Source organism: Homalodisca vitripennis, chromosome 2 (assembly GCF_021130785.1).
Source record: "Homalodisca vitripennis isolate AUS2020 chromosome 2, UT_GWSS_2.1, whole genome shotgun sequence".
In the NCBI taxonomy this organism is placed as follows: Eukaryota; Metazoa; Arthropoda; class Insecta; order Hemiptera; family Cicadellidae; genus Homalodisca; species Homalodisca vitripennis.
The window spans coordinates 37,322,442-37,340,520 of NC_060208.1; the positions used below are offsets into that span (position 1 = coordinate 37,322,442).

The 18,079-nt window shown below is 35.6% G+C and overlaps 1 protein-coding gene across 7 annotated transcripts in view; it reads right to left on the bottom strand.

Annotated features, from left to right (window-relative positions):
* LOC124353819 (glutamate receptor ionotropic, NMDA 2B) overlaps positions 1–18,079 on the bottom strand; it is a 347,819-nt gene that overhangs the window by 49,787 nt on the left and 279,953 nt on the right. For all 7 annotated transcript variants that reach the window (XM_046803835.1, XM_046803838.1, XM_046803833.1 and 4 more), the window contains exons 5-9: positions 17,670–17,853; positions 15,570–15,714; positions 12,952–13,181; positions 3,115–3,262; positions 2,579–2,762 (exon numbers count right to left, since the gene is read on the bottom strand). In XM_046803835.1, coding sequence (XP_046659791.1) covers positions 2,579–2,762; positions 3,115–3,262; positions 12,952–13,181; positions 15,570–15,714; positions 17,670–17,853 — 891 coding nt within the window. The remainder of the gene's footprint in view (positions 1–2,578; positions 2,763–3,114; positions 3,263–12,951; positions 13,182–15,569; positions 15,715–17,669; positions 17,854–18,079) is intronic.

The following is an 18,079-nucleotide window of genomic DNA, read 5'->3' on the forward strand; positions in this document are numbered from 1 at the left end:
CCCTGAGAATTTTAAAATTTGTATCATGATAAATTATTATTGAATATATCCAACGATTTCTAGCCTTTTACTATAGTTGATCAAAACACAGACAAAGAAAAGCTTCTACATGTAACAAGATTTGTAAAGTGTAAATTAATTTTAACAGCTAAACAGCAAACATTTAAAGTGTATCAATTATTATACTTAGTAGCCTTAATTTTGACAGGAGTTAAAAAAAATTAAACTATCTGCTGGATATGCCAAAAGGGAGTTTCCAAAACCAGTAGGGCGTATCCCGGACGTATTTTTGAAATAGTAATTGAAATAGAAATTGTTAATCAGGGACCGCAAGAATGTCTGTGTACAGTTTTAGTATAATTGCTAATGTAGATTGTACGTGATCGATTATAAAACACATACAAACAAGCACACAGAGAAACACAATTTTATTCATATGAAATAGTATAGATTTCTAACTTTAATTTTATTCCATTTTTCTATAATTCGTTTATTGAAAATGTTAAGTATGAGAATAGTTAGTGATTAGTATTGTTAAGTACTGAGATATGCATCGGATTTATTTGAAATACTGGACGTACAAATGCAGGATTCAGTTTTGACCCAGTTCCTGGCGGCAAAGAGGGAGTGGCTCGGCGGTCTACCGACATCTGCGGTATGACAGCTCAAACCGCACAGCAAATTACGGTTTTATGGCTCGAGCTCTTCACCCGGCGCTCGGGACATTACGTCTGGATAGGCGTCCTCACTGATATATTCATACTTTACCTATTACATAATTTGAATATCCTCAACTTTTATATTGGCGTGCTCTTGTTAATCACACTCCTTGAATAATTGATATGTAAATCCAATACTGTTCACATATCCTGATAGTTTAAACCAGTGTAAACAAAACTTTATCTTATTAATTACATTGGGTATTGCAACTGCAAAATGTTGTATTATATTGTATCCTGTTTTCTCTCTGTTATATTCTAAAAACCTGTATACTTTGCAATCAATTTTTAAATAATGTAGAATTACGTCACGTCACGTTCCACGTAACAAGCTACGATGAGGTTGCTTTCAGAATTTTAAATCTACAACACATTGTATTTTCGAGATATCCTGCAGACAGATAGACAGATAATCATACGGAAAAGCAATCTTTATACCTCCCGCAGAAAAATAAACAGTTTTGTCAGCCTAATTGGGCGTGAGCTTCATTCAGGCTCAGCTCTTTGATTGGAATGCACCGTTATAGAATTCATAAATTCTTGTTTATGTGGATGTGGAAATTTTTGCAAAATGTAAAGACTTACATATGTAATCTTTCTCGAGATGAACTGCCGCATGGTAAAATTACATTTTTGTTATTTAGTTAGGTTTATAACAGTGTTCAAATAATAAATGTTTCGGTAAGCTAGCAAGGGTCCTACAACGTAAGAGTATGCTGTATTAAAATACTGTTTACCGATTTTAAACTTTAAACTCCAGTCTATTATATGTTTCTTTAAACCTACGAATAAAGGTATCATTTCTTAAAATCTCATAAGATTGTATATAGTTTGCTTGCCAGTATTTTATTAACCTATTTTCTCGTGAAGATTCTTTTAAAATTTCAAGTCTATAGGTCTGTTCGAGATTAGATGTGGAAAGACAGACAGATAGGCAGACACAGACAGACAGAAATTTTGTTCTAGTCCGTCAAGTCGTAGACTTCGCAGACGTCTTGATTATTGACGTTGATGGATGCTAGAGGAATACACCATGTGGATCGTAAACATTGTAGATTCCTTGTCATATAAAATATATTTATTTGGATATGCTTCATTCCTTCCGATTCCTGAAATTTCTAGAGAATCTGTAGGTTTGCTGCGCTGTAAAGTGGTATTCATTGCTACTACTGGATAGACGCGGTTGTGGTGCCTTAGATTGAATTACTGTGTGAGAAATTTATTTCTAAGTAAAAATTTGGACTTCATTAAAATCTAATTGAAGCTACACATGTTATTTGTGAATATAACAATTTGTTTTGACACACAAAAAAAATGTTTACAACTTGGTTACGTTTATTTTTGAATTTAGTAGGTATGACATTTTTTTAATTTAATTAAACATATTAGCTAGTCTTCTAATAATACGTATATTTTAACTAACTACGAGATAACAAAATTTTAAAGAGTGTGTAGTTTTAATTATAAGAAAGAACCAAATCCGCTGATAAAGCAAATAGTATAATATTCTTTCATCTATACGTGGAATGATGCTAAAATGTGGTTTGATCAATATATAATAAAACTGCCCTAAAGCACTCTGAGATCTTAGCTAGAAATAAATAATAATCTTACATAAAAACTGTTAGTGCATCTGTTGTACTTGTAAGCTATATGCATTTTTGTGTTAACATAACAAAGAAACAATCAATATAATAATTCATTCAGGTTATATGGAAATAAATATTACACAAAAAGCTACTATATCATATATTAGGTTATGTAGAAGGAGGTAACAGGTGAGGAAAATGTAGGTTTGAGATCCGTAACGTTTTGACAAAGGTGACAAATTTCGCCCATCAGTAAGGACATCAACTGACCTAGAAAGGCGGTGGGGGAGATGATTCCTATCCGCTTTGCCACGACGATCGCTATTCCTGTCTCCATGAAGGGGACAGTGAAATCCACCACGGCCTCTCGCTCGGAATTGATCATCAGTGACGTCATCACCATGTCCGTCTTCCGGTTGACCAGTTCCGCTATCAGTCCGTTCCACTTACCGTTCTGAAAGTGAATCCACATCAATGACGATGCATAGAACTTTAAGTAAAAATATATTTGTTTGGAATAATGGACGTTTTTAAGTAGAATACCTTACTTAAAGGTTAAAATCTATTATTTTGATTCTTTATTAGGTAGTAAAAGAATATATGGGAAATACATTAAATTGGCAATGATAAAGTAACGTTAAAAATTAAGAATAAATTATTTAGAAAGCAGCCAAAGAAAATAATGATTTAAAAGAAAACTATGGACATTTTTTTACTAAGTTCTTTTATGGTTTTGGTGAAATATGTCCGTTTAATAGTAGAAATTCAATTTATTATAAAATAGTGAATAATTACTAATTTATTACCTCAAGAGTCCCCCACTTTCCATCCTCCACCCGCACCAGTTCGTATGTAAACCCCAGTTCTTCTGCAAACTTTTCCAGCAGGTCTATGCAAAATCCTGAGCAGCATTGGTTGTAAGTTCCGTTCCTGTGGGCTGCAGTGATATCCATCCTGTAAACAAGATTCCTTGGTAATATTTTTACCAGATAGCCGTGTTAGCTAACTCATCATCAAAGAAATAGCATATTCGAATAAGACAAAAGTAAAATATCTGACACCTTCAATTCAGTTTAGAAAGCATCCTACTTATGCACGTGAACGTTCTTGGGATAAACATTTCCACACTGATAATTTTTCAATTCAACTAGATATATGATAGGAAAAATAAAGAAACATAATTTACTATTTTAGAAAGAATTGATTGACATACTTTGTGAATATACATTCATAAAATATGCTAAGCTATGATGAAAAACGATACGATACTGAACTTATTGGTTATGGCATCAACTCGTTTTGTTATTTCATGGTTATCTGTATATTTTTTCAATATTCAATCATTAAACGTCACAAGTCCAAAAACGTACTTACAAAAGTGAATTTCTTTTAAAGCATAAGTATCGTTGAGGCTATAGCCGATGTACAAATATGATTGAATACAAACCATAACAATCTATACAGAAAAAAACCCTAGTGAAATTTACTATATTTACTCGTATATTCTGATGTTCTGACCCCTAGAACAACATTAAATGTTCTTTCAATAGCATACTGTATAATACATTTTATCTTGAAACTTTTGTGACATACTGTTTTTATCTTCGTTAAAACGTGAATTTATTGGTCACACTGTGATCGTATGCAGAAAAACGAATGTGATACATTACTTTAAATGTCATCTACCTAAAACTACCAGATATATGAAACATAGAAACTATAATTTGGTTTTTAGGCAAATAAAAGTTGCCAGCTTCGGTAATTTAAGTTGTACGACAAATTTTAGGATGTTATTAAAACGCAAGATGGCACGAACATAACGAAAAATACATATAATAAACTCCTTGTAATTAAAATGTTATAAAATTTAATGAACACAATATGTGAAATATAATTTTGTTACTAAATATTGTGGTTGATTTTAATGTAAGCAAAGACATTTTTTAATGAATTTTTTATTGATTTTCATAGTTTACATTGAGAATTACATAGTTGCAATTATGGACTATAACTGTTGATTTTATGGTCACATAATAAGTTTCCCCAAATCAATCATTTCCATGATATTTTGTTAGTATTTAATATGCATAACATAAATAATAATGAAATATATTGCAAAATGCGATTAAGATATGTAAAAGATACCTAAAAACAATATATTGGAATAAGGAAACCATCTTTATACTTCTTTTAGACGTACTTATTATAATAAAACCTAAAATTAGCAGAATAACCATAAATAAAACTATTATAATTTGAAGTTTTAAGTACTTTAGATATCTGAGGGTGTACATTGGAAATAGGAATTACTCTTTAGAAAATAAATCTTTAATAAGAGGAAAAAGAAGACCTGGAGGGAATCAAACTAATCATTATGATCAAACAACAAATTAATTTGAATCTTTACAATGAAAACGGAAGGGTCTGTAATTAAATCAGAGGTCAATTTCCAAGACCTTTGAAGTTAAAACAATGGAAAAAGAAGAAAACGCGGTATCGGAAGTTAGAAGATTTAACGAAAACGTTTGTCTCTCGTTAAAGTTTTCATAAAGGCCTTTACAAAAATGTTTTCATCTTTGATTTTAATATGAAATTTTTCATTAAAATGTTCCTAAATATGAGACTTTGAAATAATAAAAGTTTAACAACAATTGCTTTAAGAAGGTTAGTTTACGTTTTATACAGTTTTCTAAATTAATGTTCTGATAATTTATTTTGAGAAATATTTCTTTTAAGTTGAAATATTGTTTTTCCGATTATAATGGTTTGTAGTTTTTAATAAACCGTTATAACGAAGACGCGGTGTTACATTTTGGAATTGTTTAATTTAAAAATTAATACATTTAAAATCTTGACATTAGGATTGTAAATAAAGTGTAATTCAATTGATACAAAGTTTGTCCGATTAATTTTTGTAATTTCAATAAACTAAGGCTAAGATTCACAGCTACGAATATGGTGTTAGATTTTCATAGTGGTAGTTCCTTTTATGATGAATTTTTGTACTTTTTTAATCTATTCTAAGTGAACTGTAATATCCAAAACTTATACTTTGTAAACAGGTTCCATTAATAACTACGATAAACTGTATACCATGTTCGGAAAATTTTAATCTTGAAAGAAATTATAATTTTCCATTGAGAAATATCAATGTTTATCGCCTATCCGACTATTTTCTGAGGCCATTCATCGACAATGGCATAAGTCCCTATCTATGCAGCCCAACTTTCTCAAAGATGACTAATCTAGAACCTTTAGATTGCGTTCCACCCTTTAGCGTTTAAAGGCACATTAGAAAAACAAATACTAAATCACTCATGTGCACATGATTGATTAAATAAGTAAGAATACTGGATCGTAAATTTGTTCGGATATATCTATTTAGTTGTAGTAAACAAGCCTTTATGATTCATCGGATATATTATTTAGGTATATTTATGCTGAATTTCATAAGACTTGCACACTGAAACTTACGCCACTAAAGCACTTGGTTCCGTAAGAGCATCAAGATGTACATTAAACTACCTCTGAAACAAAGCTGCCACTCTCAATCAGAGTCCTGATTTTAGGACTTCTCGACTCCGAGAGCTCTTAGCCTCTACGGCATCTCGGCCTCTGGGAGCTCTAAGCCTGGCCTACCGAACCTCTAGGCCACTAGTAAGTCCTCCGCCTTCGGCAGCACCAGGGCTCTAGCAAAGACCAGCTCCAGACAACTCCCCTCCTTCGCCAGTTCTTACCGTAGGAGAGCTCTCGGTCTCTATAACCTAAAGGCTTTTAACTACTCCAAGTTATTGGGAACTCTCACTCTCTAGAACCTGTTTAAACATTCATCTAATCAATTGTCTTGATATATATATCTAATCAAAAATATTTTTGAAAAAATTAGCTGCGTAACGGTTTTTGCCCAACACATCCGTCCCAATATCTTAAATAGCGGAAAATAGTCATCCTAGGATAACATTTATTTTAGGAGCCTACTGATTTTGATGAAACACGATCCATCAGATAGGTGTTTAGAGTAATTGTACATGTAATAGATTTGGTCTTTGCACTCACCCTACTGTCACAAAATGTGCTGAAAAATATGGTCAACGTTTACTATATAATAATTCGTGCAAATATTTGTTACAATATATCCATCTGCAAGATGTGTATATATTGTTTTAGTTACGAGTCTCCAGCTCCCTGGTTCTAAAACCGATTATGAGCAATTGCTTGTCCTGTAGAACATTTAGTAAATTTTGGCTGCAATCCATCCACCTGCAAGGCAATTTTTAAGTGACGGCCGCCATTTATTTTGAGGAGTGTTTATTATGCCATTAAAAAGGGCATGCATGATATTCAATTGGAAAACCGGTGTAAAGCCGCAGGTAACAGAAAGTTAGAACAACAATTATTTTTAGTAATAATTTCCTCATTTTGAAACAGTAGAAGAATATTAAAGAGGGCGATGAATAAAGACATATTTATCGGCCTCATTAATATTTCCCTGGTGGTTAAAAATGAGGAAAGTATCACTAAAAATAATTGTTGTTTTAAAACTTAAAACTAATTAATTTCAATACATTTTGAATAAAACTCAACATTATAGAGTCCATTTGTTATATAAGGAATTTAAAGTAGTTAAAATACGTCAGCTTTGTATTAACAACTTTTAAAATACATTAAAATTAATAAGTAACGCATTTTCTAAAAAAATTCAATATAGTTATAGTACAAGAATATCAAAATCGCAGAGTAAGTTTCAGCTTTGCGTTCACTAATTCTTATCTCACCGTGTTATCATTTAAAATATTGCGCGTAAGGTGGTAGCATATATTATGGGTGACAGAGGCAGACGGTGACAGCATAGACAACGGGTGGTAGAGGCAGACTGTGACAAAATAGACTACGTGTGGTAGAGGCAGTCGCTGACAGCATAGACTATGTGTGGCAGAGGCAGTCGGTGACAGCATAGACCATGTGTGGCAGAGACAGTCGGTGACAGCATAGACTATGTGTGACAGAGGCAGACAGTGACAGCATAGACTATGTGTAGTAGAGGCAGTCGTTGACACCATAGACTATGTGTGGCGGAGGCAGTCTGTGACAGCATAGAATATGGATGGCAGAAGCAGACAGTGACAGCATAGACTATGTGTGGTAGAGGCAGACAGTGACAGCATAGACTATGGGTGGCAGAGGCACATGGCAATATCATAGACTATGTGTGGCAGAGGCAGTCGGTGACAGCATAGACTATGGGTGGCAGAGGCAGACGGCAACATCATAGACTATGTGTGGCAGAGGCAGTCGGTGACAGCATAGACTATGGGTGGCAGAGGCAGACGGCAACATCATAGACTATGTGTGGCAGAGGCAGACGGCAACATCATAGACAACGGTTGGTAGAGGCATTAGGTGACAGCATAGACTATGTGTGGCAGAGGCAGTCGGTGACAGCATAGACTATGGGTGGCAGAGGCAGTCGGTGACAGCATAGACTATGGGTAGCAGAGGCAGACGGCAACATCATAGACTATGTGTGGCAGAGGCAGACGGCAACATCATAGACAACGGGTGGTAGAGGCATTAGGTGACAGCATAGACTATGTGTGGCAGAGGCAGTCGGTGACAGCATAGACTATGTGTGGCAGAGGCAGTCGGTGACAGCATAGACTATGGGTGGCAGAGGCAGACGGTGGCAGCATAGACTATGTGTGGCAGAGGCAGACGGCAACATCATAGACAACGGGTGGTAGAGGCATTAGGTGATAGCATAGACTATGTGTGGCAGAGGCAGTCGGTGACAGCATAGACTATGGGTGGCAGAGGCAGTCGGTGACAGCATAGACTATGGGTAGCAGAGGCAGACGGCAACATCATAGACTATGTGTGGCAGAGGCAGACGGCAACATCATAGACAACGGGTGGTAGAGGCATTAGGTGACAGCATAGACTATGTGTGGCAGAGGCAGTCGGTGACAGCATAGACTATGTGTGGCAGAGGCAGTCGGTGGCAGCATAGACTATGTGTGGCAGAAGCAGACGGTGGCAGCATAGACTATGTGTGGCAGAGGCAGTCGGTGGCCAGCATAGACTATGTGTGGCAGAAGCAGACGGTGGCAGCATAGACTATGTGTGGCAGAAGCAGACGGTGGCAGCATAGACTATGTGTGGCAGAAGCAGACGGTGGCAGCATAGACTATGTGTGGCAGAAGCAGACGGTGGCAGCATAGACTATGTGTGGCAGAAGCAGACGGTGGCAGCATAGACTATGTGTGGCAGAAGCAGACGGTGGCAGCATAGACTATGTGTGGCAGAAGCAGACGGTGGCAGCATAGACTATGTGTGGCAGAAGCAGACGGTGGCAGCATAGACTATGTGTGGCAGAAGCAGACGGTGGCAGCATAGACTATGTGTGGCAGAAGCAGACGGTGGCAGCATAGACTATGGGTGGCAGAAGCAGTCGGTGGCAGCATAGACTATGTGTGGCAGAAGCAGACGGTGGCAGCATAGACTATGGGTGGCAGAAGCAGACGGTGGCAGCATAGACTATGTGTGGCAGAAGCAGACGGTGGCAGCATAGACTATGTGTGGCAGAAGCAGACGGTGGCAGCATAGACTATGTGTGGCAGAAGCAGACGGTGGCAGCATAGACTATGTGTGGCAGAAGCAGACGGTGGCAGCATAGACTATGGGTGGCAGAAGCAGTCGGTGGCAGCATAGACTATGGGTGGCAGAAGCAGACGGTGGCAGCATAGACTATGTGTGGCAGAAGCAGACGGTGGCAGCATAGACTATGTGTGGCAGAAGCAGACGGTGGCAGCATAGACTATGTGTGGCAGAAGCAGACGGTGGCAGCATAGACTATGTGTGGCAGAAGCAGACGGTGGCAGCATAGACTATGGGTGGCAGAAGCAGACGGTGGCAGCATAGACTATGTGTGGCAGAAGCAGACGGTGGCAGCATAGACTATGGGTGGCAGAAGCAGTCGGTGGCAGCATAGACTATGTGTGGCAGAAGCAGACGGTGGCAGCATAGACTATGGGTGGCAGAAGCAGACGGTGGCAGCATAGACTATGTGTGGCAGAAGCAGACGGTGGCAGCATAGACTATGTGTGGCAGAAGCAGACGGTGGCAGCATAGACTATGTGTGGCAGAAGCAGACGGTGGCAGCATAGACTATGTGTGGCAGAAGCAGACGGTGGCAGCATAGACTATGGGTGGCAGAAGCAGTCGGTGGCAGCATAGACTATGGGTGGCAGAAGCAGACGGTGGCAGCATAGACTATGTGTGGCAGAAGCAGACGGTGGCAGCATAGACTATGTGTGGCAGAAGCAGACGGTGGCAGCATAGACTATGTGTGGCAGAAGCAGACGGTGGCAGCATAGACTATGTGTGGCAGAAGCAGACGGTGGCAGCATAGACTATGGGTGGCAGAAGCAGACGGTGGCAGCATAGACTATGGGTGGCAGAGGCAGTCGGTGGCCGCATCGATGTTTACAAGCGCTGGGTGGGGTAGTGGCTACGACGCCGTATCCAGTGACGTCAGTAAGGCTGATAAGACTATTAAATACCTGATTTTCAATGACCACGTTGGAATAAAGCAAGGAACCTATTCCTAAATGAAGAATTCAAATACCTAAATATTTTTCCGTTAACACCACCACTACTTGGACAAATATTCATTATGGACTTTTATGATCCTCCGCAATGGTATAATACATAATTTTTAAGTACTTCTTATTTAAATTGTAAACTATTTGTTGTAATTAATTATGGAGTCTTTCAAATTAGAACGTTAGATTTGGTTCTTGATAGGAATAGTGTCTTTACATCAGTGTGTGTAATTATGTTTTATCTTAATTTTAATACTTAAAAGGTCTATGATTAAGGCGTAATAGTTGTAATCAACTAATGTTTCAATGAAACTAATGTTTTCAAAAATTTGTAGAGAGTATTATTTTCTAATTATTTTGAAACTTTTTAATTATATAACACATGTAAGTATAATTTCGTTTGCATTTCAGTATTTATATAAAATTCCTAGCACAAAACCTTAGTTACGTAATAAGTCATTACTTTCAGTGTGTGATAGCTAACACCGTTATGGAAGTAATAATGAGTATACATTTAATAAATTGATTAGTTGAAAGAAGAAACATGTAGTAGAAACGTGATTTACGGGGAGAAACTAGTGTAAGAGTTGAAAAGAACCAAGAAGCGAAGAGCGCAAGGTGAACTGCTATTTAGGGCGTCATAACTTCTCTACAAAGTCCTGTTTTGACACAAATAGCAAAGGTTATGTCTTAATCTTGGTAGTTTAACCTCAATACTGATCTTACACAACATTTTCTAAGCTGGTCGTAAATACAGTTTTGAGATATGATTTGCTCTGTTTGTTGCACAGTGCTCCTGACAGTGGATTGCAATTGCACGGTTTATTTTAACTGTTGAAAGGAAAATAAAGACTCTTACTAAGAAACTCTTAAGTAATTGTTGTAAACATAAAGTTTTACTACTTACATAGAACTCTCACCATCTGGTCTTTGCAGATATTATATATTTGGATGTTGCTGTTAAGGGATTTACGCATTGCCAAACAAGCACATGAAGCTTATTGGGCTCTTGCCATAGGAACCGGAATGAAGAAGAGTAAAATAATAAGCGGAACTGTCTGATTACTGTGATAAGTGAAATATAACAATTATATAATTAGAAAAATCTTAGCTCTACCCTTGAGAAGTTTCTAAACAATAATAATAGCTATGGGTACAGCTATACATATGAGAAAATAGGTCTAGTCGTATTATTTCCTTTAAAATTCTTCAAGACCTTTACCTTCACTAGAGGGACTTAAAATGATCTTCACTTGAGAGTTAGGTTCACACTCAGTGTGACAGTTCCAGCTACGAGAAACATAGGTCTTGTCTTATTACTTTATTTAATATTCCTGAAGATTCTAACTTTCACTAGAGGGAATCATAATAATCTTACTTAGGAGTAAGTTTCACACTCAGTTAGCAGTTTCAGAAATGAGAAACATAGGTCTTATTATTATCTGCTTCATCTTCCCTCAAGACCCTCACCTTCACTAGAGGGAATCAGACTGATCTTCACTTGCGAGTAAGATTAACACTCAGTGTGTCTGCTTAAAGAATGAGAATACTTTAGTAATAATGGTAAGACACAATAAGTTTCGTAAAATAATATGAAGCCTGATTGACAAAGTGACAGACAACTGTTTGTGTAACAGAGGAGTGTAGGGAGCTAGGATTTTCTTGGAGTGTTGATATTAGCATGTTTTGCTACATAGCAATGGGCCATCCAGCCTTTATAATATAAGTATGGGATAAGCAATATGAAAGCAGAGCTTATTTGTGATTTATCATCACTTTTTGCTTTTTTTATCCGGGGCTGTTGTTTTAGGCAGTGAATGCTCAAGAAAAATCTGTTTACAGTAATTATAAGTGATTTTACATGAAACTAAAAAACAGTAAATTCAAGATGAATAGTTCCATGATACAAGTTCAATTATACATATCAACGTGCATGGCAGTTGCATTTCATGTGTGAGAAAAATTGAGAAATCTATTATTCCTCGTTATATCTAAATACAATTACCCTGATTGAAGGGACTGAATATATATATGTTGACTATAAATTATACAATGGCTGCAAACCAAATAATGAGCTCTAATTTCTTTAGGTCGTAATAGGTTTTTAATTCCTCTCAGCAAGACTTCGAAAGTCAAGACTGTACAATATTCCTATGAACTCAACTGAACTAGTATTATTAAAATTTCCTTTAGGAATTATTATATAGTCTTCGGGGGATTATTACACTGTGAAGATAATATCATTCTTTGGCAAATTGACGGATTGGCTGAATCTAAAATTTATGAATTAGACGATATGTCTGGTTGAACATCAAATAAAACGTCTTGATGAGTGAACATTACAAGACAACAAAGAACTCGATTATAACCCTCATCTCGTAGATGAAGCCGTTTCGTTCCCGGGTTAAATTAAAGAAAAGAGGTCAACAAATAGTGTTTTCTTACACCGAGTTAAGAACGTGATAACATTATTCTATTGTGGAAAAGGAAGGCGGACAAAACCAGCAAAATAGTCTCTCATTTGGATAATTTTTACAAGAAAAACTCTTTTAATTTTGTAATGAACCATAAATATTCCTAAATTAAAATGACAAAATAAATTTAATTTCAGTTATAAATGGTCAAGTTTGCAAATAATTCAAGAGAAGCATAAGTAAATATATTACAGGTTTGAAAGTATTCGAATGTATTGGGTAAAGTGATATAAAGATATAAAGTGCAATATTAATGTATTTAATGACCGGACAAGTGAATCCCAAACCAAATATGAATATTAAAATACTGACGCTGAACATTATGAAATTAAAATATACCATTATGCAAGTCACTAAAATTGAACTAAAACTACTCTAAGCTAAACTAAGCTACCTAACATAACCTAATTTATAGAAACACTTTATAAATAGACGTTGGAAATTTGTTGTGGTTTTTCCCAAGCCATAGTAAATACAAAGCCTAGGATTACAATATTCGGCAGATACTACTTGATTAACACTGGAAAACTGCTCTACGGTGTAATTATGTGTGGTAGACGGAACTTACTCGAAGGTGTCTGGGTCGGTGGCCACTCGACATATGACTCCCCGGTTCATGTTACATTTGCCGGTCACAGGGTCTGGGGGAGCCATGGTGATGTAAGGGGGTTCCTCCAAGAAAGTGATCTTCAGATGGAACTTCTCCGGTACTCCCTGTGGAGGCGTATGGGAGTTGCCTGGCCAAACAATGTCCTTGATATCCAGACCTTCCGTCACCCATGATTTCCACACCCCGATCTACAGACATATGAGTTACAGCTGCATTCGTAATAGTGTACAGCTTATAGTGTAATTAGTGGAACATATATATGAGAAACGTGGCATTACTAACAATACAATACGTTTATGCCCAAATTAAAAAAAATACTTAGTAAATCATGGTTTGTACGTTATTAAATAACTTAACAAATATCACATATAAGATGTACACACCCAGCAAAAAAATTTATGTTTGTAATTAAATCTTTATTGAAATTAAATTAAACTATTCGAATGTTTACAGTTTAATGAATATTAAGAATCGTGTGACAGATGGGGATGAATAAGAAAAATAGATGGCGTCAAAATTTTGAAAAGAAATATTAAACGTAGTATCTGTTATCTACCATTTAAAGAGCCAAATACAATTCCCTAAGCCAACAAAGAGCCTCGCTGCTGGCTTGTCTGTAGCCAACAAAGAGTTCCTCCATCTGCAGGAAACTCCATAAATAAAAGAGTAATCCAAGTAAATGGATTAGGTAATGTATTGGAAAACCAATAACATTAATGTAATGTGATTGTATTCATTGCTGTTTGGACCATAGTTTAGAAAGATAATGGAGGTTAACTAAAAAGTCCTATATGATACATAAGGGAATTACAAGGTTCATCAAAACCATCTTTAAACTTCGTACGAATTAAAAGGTTTTAACTAATTTAGATATTTACAATATTTTTACGTACAAAACGTTTGTGTGTTTCGAAGTAACCTTTTTAATAATAAAAGGGAGACTAAATCTAAAACCAACTGGTTACCATTTTTTATTAATATAAAAATCACACCAATTAAACTTACGGGAAAGTTTTATAAATGGTTTTGATATTATAACGTTATAATACTAATTTAACGCACGTTCTTAAAAAGTAATGATTTCGGTGGTTAAAATTAAAAAAAATATTTATTTATCTTCTGAAAATGGCTAACACACGTGTTTTATTTTAGTTTACTTAAAAAAAAAACATTTTTTTCACTATGTAAGAAATGAACAATTAGTCATTTAGTAAAAAGGCCTCGCTGTTGGGTTTTATTACTTACGTAATAATATATACAAAAAAACACTGGTATTATCACAATTAATTAATATTATATAAAACTGCAAGATTAAACAATATATCTCAGGCGAAAGAGCATTAATAAATAGTCTTTTTTCTAAAAAATCAGGGTTGCGATGATATTTCTCGTAATATAACAGTTTGGATTATTAAATTATCCCAAATACTACAACAATCTATGCATACAATTAAATTACTGCACATAAATAGTAAGTAATTTACACGCATGGAAAGAAAACATGTTTTCACAGTGTCAGATACTTAAATAAAGCCCTTTATATTTCTCGCTCGTTCCATAAGAAGTAAATTGAAGTGATTATAATGTGAAGGTAGACCCTGGGGAATTCCCAAGCTAGTTAGTGTCGAGCAGCGACTCTGCGGCATGTTTCAACTCAAGTATCAGGTATCAAGTCTTGTTAACGCTTCTGCCTCGTTATACATTTTAATGATCAAGTTGCTCACATCGACATTACACGCCATTAACGCCAATGCTGAATAATTCAATTTTATTTGGTTAGTGTTACCAATTGGGGCCTGTAGTGTTTTTAAAATTTTGGTTGAAAATTGTATTACTATTTCTTTATACTTTTATTAATAATGTTTAAGAACTACCACTTTGGATATTACTAGGTTCTTTCTTGTGTCACAACTCACAGTGCATGTGATGATCGTGTGTATAGGAGGCATACAACGCTTACATGATCTTAGCACTCGGCGTGTTAGTTCAGGAAATTAACTATACAGCTGAGGGAGGCGTTTTAAAGATTTTTTATATATCAAAGAAGTGGTTTATGTATGGTTTTTATAAACGGTTTTAGTAAATGTTCTCAGCCAACTTCAAACGTTACATAACGACTTAATTATAAATATTTGTTTGAAATCATAAAGAACCCTGAACTATAATTTCTATACTGAACTATAAAAAGGTTGCTTTTACAAAAATACGCAAAATTTTAAATATCAATACATGTTCCATTTTGTTCAAATTTGTGTCTATATGCTTGTGTTTTTACTTAGTAAGTAACCAATCAGAGTCTCTACTTTTAATATTGGTATAAAGATAAAAAATCAATACTGAAAATAAACAAGCGAATTTCTTTTAATAAAACATAATTTTACTATATGAATACAAACTAAATAATTAACGAGTACAATTATTCATCTATGATCTTTGGATATGTATACCAAGGCCGAAATTGTAGGAACGGGTGAGAAAAACTAGTAACGTTTGCCCACGAATTGGGCATGGTTTCCTATAGTATTCATATTAAAATCTATAGAACACATCAAACGCAAACTCCCGACCACACTAACCTCCTCCCAGACGAGCTGCTTGCTAACTCCCGGCCTCAGGTTCATGATCTTAAGCTCTGCGGACTTGAGGACTCCATCCGCTGTGAACTCTACTCTGGGCTCTCCTTTCACCTGGTCGCCCTCCACGGTCACGTTCCTCAAGTACCTGAGGAGTAAGTATAAAGGATTCAGGCAGATGTGCTATTGATGTTGTACATATGATACATCGAGCTTTTAGTGAATCCAAAATATTTCAAGTAAATATAGTGTGAATGACTTTTAAGGTGGTGCAATTGATTTTAGGGTTGGACAGTACTTTCCGGAATATAAAACTATTTTGATGACTCCAAATTAAATTACTAACATTTGAAAAAGGACATTCAGGAACAAAAAATGGATGAAGATAGAAACATAAAAATAGCATAGCGTGTACTTTAGTAACAGAATGAGGGAGTGACGTGTTTTTATATTCATAAAAAAACTAATTTAGTTGGGGAGAAATATTTAGTAAGTTCCATGTTATGAAAATTGTATACATGTCATTTTATTAAATTATATTTAATTAAAATATATAGTTTCCTCAAATAATAAATTAATAAAGAAACGTTTAAATTGGCCTGCAATTTTACGCGCAGTGTTATTATTTTAAAGAGCTATAAAAAACTAACTATCCACACAAAATTGATTGAAGGTCTTTAAAAATACACTGATCAGGAAATAAAGAAAACGTATAATATAGTGTGAAAATGATACCACTAAGGTATTGTCCAATTATACTGATTAATATAAAAGTTCAAATTTTAAAAGAACAACAATTAATTTTCGTTATGGTGTTTAGGCCCTTGATATTATTTAAGGATCCTTTGAAATGGAATATTTATTATGATGACAAAATGCAGTTAACAAATCAAATGACTTTGTTACTAATTAGGGCGAGGTAGAAGGGTGCCACACCGCTTTTAGACCTTTTGCATGAAAAGTTTAAAGTTAAAGTGTAATTTTGTTCTCACGATAACGTGTGGATAAGCAGACAGTCGGATAGAAAAGATATTTTCCAACTCCTCGAATGTTGGTTTAGCTAACACTCAGACAATCGCCTAAGTCTTCGAAAACGTATTAGTTCCTACAGTATTTAATGGAGTATAAGCTCATGGACATTTGGTCTTAAATTCGTTGTAGAATAATCCAAAGTGCACTATTGCGAATTCTGTCCACACCAAAACGATCTGAATATCTTTAAAGGGGATATTGAAGTGCAATTGCAGATCGTAGTATATTATTTTAATAGAAAAAAAAAATAATAGGAATGACAAGGGTTGATGATATCATAAGTGATTATTCGAAAAAACTTACCCTCATATAATTCGTTTAACTTCAAAAAGGGGGGTTATGTGATATTACTAACTATATTCCTCATATCCCCTCCTAACTATGGCTGCCAAATTTATTTCAGGTTCTAGAGTAGTCCGTATGGCTGCCTAGATCCGATGCGGAGATAAAAACGGTTAGCTTCAACATTGAATGTCGAGACAGATTCCCTTAATGACTGGTTATGTCGATAATTGGGCTCCTCCTTATTCAACAAAGGCTCTCCATTTCGTCATTGTCAATGACACTGTTGGTGCTGTTGTACCAACCCTAAGAATTGAAACATTCTTCATCAGTGCTAGAAAACACTATAGTCTAATTAGTACCGATACGAATAAAACCCAATAAACAGCAATACTGAATATAATAAATACTAGGATGGAATAACGACAAAAGAGCTTTGCAGAAACATTCCCAAATACTTTGATCGGTTTTGCATTTTTATTCGTTACGCATATTATATATGTAAATGTTAATACTCAGCTAACATAACTTTACTTATGAATCCTGTATTTTTCAATATGGGGTAACTATTAGATAAAAGTGCAATCTAAAACTATGTACGAAGACATATTTTTAAAATTGTATAGTCTGAACAGAATTAGACTCAGATTGCTTTTTTTGTTACTCAAAACACTGCTCAAAACAGAATATGAATCTTTGGGTAATAAACAGAGACGATAACACCTTCGATCATTGGGACGGCTTTCGAGACAAAGGAAACTTTTCATTATTGTGGCTGAAATAACAGACCTGTAAAAGCGATCCCCAGTTTTCCAACGAGCATCGCCTACGCCTTCACAAGACAACTGGGTGTTGAGGGAGTGGTTGGCGTTGCGGGGGTCGTTGACGTAGTCGTCCACCCCGTAGGCGTACACCTTGATGGCAGTTGTTATCTCATTCACCAAGCGGTCGCTGGACGTGTCAAAGTGGACCCCTTCAATCAGAGAGTGACATGTGTCAGATCATGATGAAAACAGTGACATATACCTCGCTAAAACCACTCATCATACTTCAGCTTTGAAAGCTGATTTGTTAGAGCTCGATTACTACTTTTGTAGTGTAGTCAGAAAATAAGGCGAGAGAGAGAGAGAACTGTTAAATATTAATAAATTGGTCTCACTTTGCACTAGTTTCACTCTTGCCATACTAGTTTCACTCTT